A 7,602-nucleotide genomic window follows, 5' to 3' on the forward strand; every position below is an offset into this window, starting at 1 on the left:
CATATAGTTTTGTGATATTCTTTAATAAAGCAGTACAAAAATAACAATTTACATTTTATATTTGGTAAAATATCTTAGTAAACTTAAATGTAAGGATTCAACTGTGCAATACTCTTGTGAATGTAAACCGAACACAGCTATTCAGTTATTTTACCTGTTGAATGTATATATATATATATATATATATATATATATATATATATATATATATATATATATATATATATATATATATTATTTATTTCTTTTTTTTTACCATAGACTCTTAATAAAAATTCAAAATTGCTTCCGGTGAGTTTGTATCTTTTCCATTATTATTTTTTCCATGTTTGCAAGCCTGCAGAATTTACAGCCCTTTAATTTACATCTATTGAAGTTCATTAAATTTGTACTTATATTGTACAGATGAAATTATATGTCAGTGTAATCAGGGCATCAGGTAATATACTTCATCATCTATCGGTGTCTGATTCACAAAATATTCTCTTTCCTCCTGGTCTGCACCCTTTTTGTTTTGCCTCCTATGATCATTCTGCTCCTTCATCTTCTGCTCCTCTTGGCTCCCAGTGTTGCTGCTTCTTAGTGCTCTCTTTAATTGATTCCAGAACAGTTCTTTTGCACTGTTTGGATCAGAACAGTTTGGCCCAGGCCATTGCAAATAAGTCTTTTTGAGCATGACCTTCCTCATACGGTGATAAGTGGACAGTTGCCGCTCAGGGATAGGCTCCAGAAAGACCAACAAAAGCACATCCTGCATTTCTTGAAAGAGGCGATAGCTGGCCAGCTGGATCTCCAGTGAGCACCATTCGCTGCGAAGGAAGCTCTGACTGACCACACAGATTGTTTTGCGACTGCCATATACAGCAGCCACAATGTTGTCGACAATATCGCGGCCCAGCTCGAAATCTCTGTGGTGCAGGCAGAGCCGAAATGAAGAACCCTCGAGGTTCGGCAACAGCTGTTCCATTACCCAATCTTCATCTGCTGAGTTGTAGGAAACAAAGGCATCGTACTTGTAATTCTCCTCCTGGTCCCTTAAGCGACGCCACTGTTCTCCAAACCATGACCGAAACACATAGTAGCCATACTTAAATTTCCAGTAAAGTTTGACATAGAGAAGTGGTATCAAGCTCAGTAAGATTGTGAATGTAAATGTTGAGGAAAACAGGTAGAGTGCTATGTCTAAATAACACACATTAGTGTCGAAGTTGTGAAAAAATGAGCCTGGATGGTCTTGGCATGTAATGTTGAAAAGATAAGGAAACTGGAGTCTCTTACTGCTTATGGTCCAGTTCTGTAGTTCACTATTCTGGCAGCCACAACTGAGAGGACAGCTGCGCATGTCGACGTATGTTAGATTGGTCAGATTGTCCAGTAGACTGATGTCCAAAGACATCATGGCATTGCGATTGAGATGTAGTAGCTTCAGTCCTGTGAGATTTCCAAAGACCTCTTTAGAAAATGATTTAATGCCCATGTTCTCAACAAATAGTGTCTTTAATTTTCGAAGGTTTTTGAAAATACCAGGTTGGAGCTGGGCGATCCCAACACATGAGTTGTCTAGAGTTAAGAACTCCAAGCTCTTCAGGTCATCAAATGTTTCAGCCCCAAATCCAATGATATGGTTGTTAGTGAGGTAAAGACTTTTGAGAGAAGTTAAACCACGGAAAAATGCGCGTGGCAACAAGCTTATGCCCTTTGGTTCCTGTGCATCAAGTTTCAGATCAAGAAGCTTCGACATATTAATAAATGGCGAGTATGTATGTTCTGTAAAATACAGGATGTGGTTAGCCTGTAAATCCAGCACCTGCAGGGTGGCATGAAGTTTCCCAAAGAGCGTGCTGTCTATCTCTTTCAGACGATTTCTGTCTAAATACAGATTGGTCAAGTTTTTCAGCCCATCAAATGCATGTGGCCTCATCTGTGTGATCTTGTTCCCTCCTAAATCCAAAATACGTAGATTTGACAGATTTTGAAAGGCATAGTTGAAAATCACAGCTATTTGGTTGTTGCGCAGGTTGAGCGTTTTCAGGTGGGTAAGATCCTCAAAGGTGTCATTGTAGATATCGGACAAAAGATTGTTATCGAGACGAAGTGTGACAAGCTCTCTGAGTCCACTTAAGGCTTTATGGTCCAAATAGGCAATTATGTTTATGTTTAGCTCGAGGTTTGTTAAATTTGGAGTGTTACTGAAGGCATAAGCACTAACCTGTAGAATACGATTGTAACGATAGCTCAGGCTTTTCAAGCTGAGATTATATTTGTCGCAGGACATTAGCCTGGTCAGATGGTTATGTTCAATCTTGAGAGTTTTCAATTGGTTCTGACAGTGCAGAAACTGCAAGCAACCTGTGGTTTTCATCTCGTTCCGTGAGAGGTCCATTAGATCAGTGATACTGGAGCAATTACAAAATGTGTTTTTGGATAAAAATCTTATGGAATTGCTCTGGAGTATCATTTTAGGTATTTGATGGTCTCGCAGGTGAAGACACAGTGAAGTCAGATCTTGATGCTTCAGTTTCAAACCAGAGAAGTCGATGTACCTTGGTTGAATATTGGTATAATTAAGAAGCTTGCTAGTGGAGACATTGGTAAAGCGCAAGCGCAGGTACTTTATACTCTTCAGATTCAGGCCCTGAAAAGTCTTGGATGACAGAAATTTGTTGTCTGATAGATCTAACACTTTCACATACTTTAGGAAAGACTTGTCACATCCCAGTTTGTGTAGTTTATTATCACTGAGGTAAAGTTTTGCAAGCGAGTTTGGCAGACGGGTGGAGTGATGCAGGGTGGTTAGATTGTTAAAAGAAAGGTCCAGTTGTATCAAGCTGGACAGGTTTGTTATGCACTCAACCAAAGCTGAAAAGTTTTTCAGGTGGTTCTTGCGTAGGTCAAGAATCTGGAGGTTTGTCAAATTCGAAAACAGGAACAAATCAATGTAAGTGAGATTATTGTTTCCCAGGAGCAGCTCTGTGAGATTATGTAGGTCACTGAAAACATCACGGTGGAGAGATGATATGTAATTGCAGGACAGATTTAACATCTTAAGTTTTTGCAGGTTATTAAAAGCATCTTTGTGGATGCTAGCAATATGGTTAGCATCTAGTACCATAGAAGTCAGTTTGGACAGATGATGAAAGCTTTGGCCTTGAATGTGTGTAATGTTATTCAGAGAAACTGTGAGGTTTGTTGCAGTGGTATATACATCACTCACAATTGTAGTTATGTCTGTTTCATGACATTTAATACATCTGAAGATTGTATGATTAGAATCAGGGATCTCTATGCAACTCCTGAAACTGTAGCTGAAGGCAAGGTTAAGGAGGCAGATGAATATTGCCTTTATGATCAGTTCACGACATGCAGAATCTGCCATTTTTTTCAATTCCACTTTTTAATGTAACTCCCATTGACTGCCTTCATGAAAGTCCAACACTATGAGGTTCTTCACTCAGTATGAGCAGCACCTAACACTTAGAGTTTAATACAGCCAGCTGCTAGAAAAAAAGAGGGAAAGGTTATAAACAGTATGAATCGGAAATAAACTGTTATTAATTATTAATTATTAATCCATACGTAATGCTGCTAGTCAAACTTACATATTTATTTCCTCTTTAAATGTAACAAATGCATCAAGAACATGTTATGGATGTCTTATTTATTCATAATAAAATCACTTCAGAGATGATGGAAGTATCCAATTTATTTGAATACATGGAGGGCAAAATATACAAAAACATTACATTACTTAGAAACAAACTTCTGTAATGTACTCTCACATGTCTCAACAGCCAGTTTGCCACTTCTCAGATCCTTTTCCCCTTTTGTTCTGTTTACATTATTAAAAGGTAAAGAAGTATACAATAATAGATTGAAACTATAAAAACATGGTAAATATTAAAAGACTTCCTTAATGGTTTTTAAGGAAATGCATGACAAGCTCTTCTTAACAAGTTCACGATAATGACATTCAAACACATACAAAGGTAATAAACCTTTCCCGCTGAAGAAAGTAGACAGTGAACTGTATATGTCACATTATTCTCTCTAGTATTAACAGCTTAAATACTCACCAGTGAGCAATCCTATATAGCCTGAATCTCATATCTTTCATTAGTTCATATTACTAAATTGACTATTTTGCTTAAAAACGATTTAAACTTAAACTAAAATTAACGTGATTCAGTAGCTTACCTTCATGAAATCGTCCCTGATAATTTTGCAAGACTATCATAGACGTTCTCTCTTTTTTAAACAGGACATTCCCTTCACAGGAATAGAAAGAGGAACCAAAACGTTTTCATGGCAGAGCAAATAAGATCAGACAACGGATCACATAGCCTTATCCAATTGTTTTGATTCATTATTCAGAGAAATCCTGAATACTTTCTTTAAACAAATAAACGTATAATAATCATTATCATCAGCACCACCATCATGTAGCCCTAAGGTTGGAGTGGGGGGTTGGAAGATATTTAAGTGAGAAAGGACTCAAACTAAAGCAAAAAGTTGATTCATAATGTAAAACCTATAAGCATCATGATTTGATGTAAGGTGTAACAATTTAACACATAATTAACATTGTGTCTTTGATTTCATGCAGCATAACATACATATATTTGAAGGATCACATTAACCATTGATAAATATTCTAAAAACAACAATAATCCCAGTCATCTAAATTAGACATCCATTCTCTGCTCTTCATTTTCTTTTTAAATCAGCCTCTTGCCTTCTGTTCTCGAGCCATCTGACAGAGTCCACAGAAAGGACAGCAGGTCATAATCACCCAGTCGTCACAGACAGAGCCCTAAAAAAGACACAAGCCAACCATGCAGTGCTAGTCTTTGACATCAAAGTAATGAAATAGTGTATTTCAGCAGAAATTACAACACTACATCAAGAGCAGAAATGAGCAATAATCAATACTGAAAAAGATTTTTATTGCATGGCCTACATTAATACGATATCTGTCACGGATGCTGGTTCTCAATGCAATCATAGCGCCGGGTAGGAAGGGCAAACAGCAGCTGTCACCATTATCCTGTGCCACCTTACAACCCAAAATGCAAGGAATAAATGCTCCACACAGACCTGAGGAGTAAACCAGTGTCAGATTTCACACTATTTTACAATGTAAGGCTTGTAAGGTTCAACAAATTGGTTAAAGGGATAGTTTATTAGAATGTAGTCACCCTTGTGTCATTCCAAACCTTTATGGTGAACTATCCCTTTAACAACTTACTCAACTTATAATCACTATTACTGTTACATTAGCTTAAGCAAAATGGATTTGCATTCATAAATGAATCTCCCTGCCTTACACACACTCACAGATTCCACAGTCGTCACAACAGTCGCAGACATCAGAGCTCCAGTGAGAGACAGTGTTGCTGGTTACAGTCATTTGAGGCTGGGAAGTCATTGCTCCTGTTTGATATGACATCACTGACATAAAGCAAAAGATACAATATAATGATTTAGAATTACAACTTGCACTTTTAAGTTGTTGCTGAAAATACAGTAATATTGTCTTGCTGTGAATATAAAAACTAATTTATCATTTGATGGCTGTTATATCAAAGACAGATATTTTAATTGGTTAAATAAGTATTAATTAGTGCAAAACATAAATGACATTTCTAAGCAATAGAAAGAATGGTTAAAATTAGATGTTCTCTTTCTCACCTGTTTCTTTGGAGAGGCTTCCTGTTACTATGTCTCACTTCCTTGGGAATGATGTTCAATTTCTGATAGATCTAAGTGAAGTTGGAAATCACCTCAAGCTTGATGAAGGGGAGGAGAAACTTTACTAGTGGTGAGTGGTTTATGTGACCTATAAACTAAAGGTTGAAGTGTTTGATTTGGGGGTGAGGAGTTTTGCTATTTTAGGTCTCCACATCCTTCCATTATGACATTATGTTATCTGCAACTTTTAAAACATTTAGAAAAGTACTTTGTGTTACCTGCATGAACATTGGCCTTTTTAGCAGATGCAGCAGTGATCACCAAAATACATTTCATTGTCATTTGACGTATTATCCTGAAGCTGATGTTAGAAATATATGAAAGCCCATTTCTGCCACATAAGAGAAAAAAAAATCATAATTACAACACATACCAAAATTGTGAAATGAAAAACCAAATTATAAGATAAAAAGTCAAAATTATTACGTCATAATAATGTCAAAAAACTTTTTATCTCATAATTATTACTTCTATGTCTTAATTATGACTTTTTATTTGGTAATTTCGACTTCTCCCATAACTGAAATCTGTGCCAATTATTTAGTTGCTAAATAGTAGTTATCTATAATATGATTGTGGCATGCAGATCCACAATTGCTTTGGTGGTTGCTATGAATTGTTTTTATTGTGCTATGTTTTGATTAGTTTGTTAGCATATATGACCGATTTTATATGCACAAGAAAATTACTTGATTTACTCATTCAAGCAGAAAAACAATTTTGCTACGTAACCCAACATAAGGAAGATCAGAGAATGAATTTCAATTACAAATAATGTATGAAAATTTGCATACTTTTACACCTGACATGGTGTTTCTATTTTTTATCTGATATTATTCTGTCTTTGAGTCCTAAGCTTTGAGTCAATGTAGAGAGTTGGATGTTTCAGCATACCTGGTTAAAAAAGTCACTGTTAACCTCTGAACTGCACCAAACCTTCAAAGATACCATCCTGTTAACCCTTTTTGAGCAAAACAACTGAAATCGAAAAAGAAAAATGGCTGTAACTTATAGACTTTGATTTGCAAGCCTAACCATGTTCTCTTTCAAAGGCAACACTTTAAATGTAACTGGCCACAAGAACCACATTCAAACAAAATACTAACAGAAAAAGTTGAAGCTCAGATATACTGCAATGAGTAGTGTATTGTTTGCACAATTTTTAGACAGGTTTCTAGGGAAGAACACTTGACACTGGTCCCTATAGTCAAAGCCACAAGTCTGGTTGAAATCTGAGAATAATATACCAAAACCAAAGTGTGAAAGTGTTTACTCAAGCTAAGTTTTGGTGTACTTTCTTTAAAAAAAATAAAAATAAAAAAAAATCCTTCCTACTGAGTGTTGAGGTGCATACATATGAGCACAGTATATACAGAGTTAAATAATTTCTTAGATCAGTTAAAATCTGCATGAATAGGATGCTGATAATTATTATTATTATTATTTTATATATATATATATATATATATATATATATATATATATATATATATATATATATATATATATATATATTTTAGATTTGCCACATCTTTAGACATCTAAGAGCAGCTGAGGACAAAGGTAAGTTAAAAGATGGCTTATGGTTTCATAATAGTGCAACAAATCTGTTGAGCTGTTTGACTTCATTGTTTACACATCAGGGTATGTCTCAGGTTTTCTTATCCAATGTATTGCACTACTGTAACACATTAATAATTTGCCTTTTCATGTGCGTCTGTGAGGTCAGTTTGTACAAATACAGTAACCAGCCTCCAGCCCCTTAAGTAAATAATCTCTTTAAAACACCCAAAGTCATATAAGAATATGAAATTCCATACATTCTCAACAGTTATAAAATACTGTGAAACGTAA

The 7,602-nt window shown here is 35.6% G+C and overlaps 2 protein-coding genes across 2 annotated transcripts; both read right to left on the bottom strand.

Annotated features, from left to right (window-relative positions):
- Nucleotides 1–4: 4 nt before the first annotated feature.
- On the bottom strand, nucleotides 5–3,383 carry LOC109105845 (toll-like receptor 13). The gene has a single exon (XM_019119133.2). It carries the CDS (start codon nucleotides 3,374–3,376, stop codon nucleotides 428–430), a length of 2,949 nt encoding a protein of 982 aa, XP_018974678.1. The 5' UTR covers nucleotides 3,377–3,383; the 3' UTR covers nucleotides 5–427.
- Nucleotides 3,384–4,668: 1,285 nt separating this feature from the next.
- On the bottom strand, nucleotides 4,669–5,808 carry cnfn (cornifelin). Its single transcript, XM_019088254.2, has 4 exons — nucleotides 5,689–5,808; nucleotides 5,335–5,448; nucleotides 4,958–5,094; nucleotides 4,669–4,810 (listed from the first exon to the last, which is right to left on the bottom strand). The coding sequence occupies exons 2-4, from the start codon at nucleotides 5,444–5,446 to the stop codon at nucleotides 4,721–4,723; spliced, it is 339 nt and encodes a 112-aa protein (XP_018943799.1). The 5' UTR covers nucleotides 5,447–5,448; nucleotides 5,689–5,808; the 3' UTR covers nucleotides 4,669–4,720.
- Nucleotides 5,809–7,602: the final 1,794 nt, after the last annotated feature.

This window comes from Cyprinus carpio, chromosome B16, assembly GCF_018340385.1.
Source record: "Cyprinus carpio isolate SPL01 chromosome B16, ASM1834038v1, whole genome shotgun sequence".
In the NCBI taxonomy this organism is placed as follows: Eukaryota; Metazoa; Chordata; class Actinopteri; order Cypriniformes; family Cyprinidae; genus Cyprinus; species Cyprinus carpio.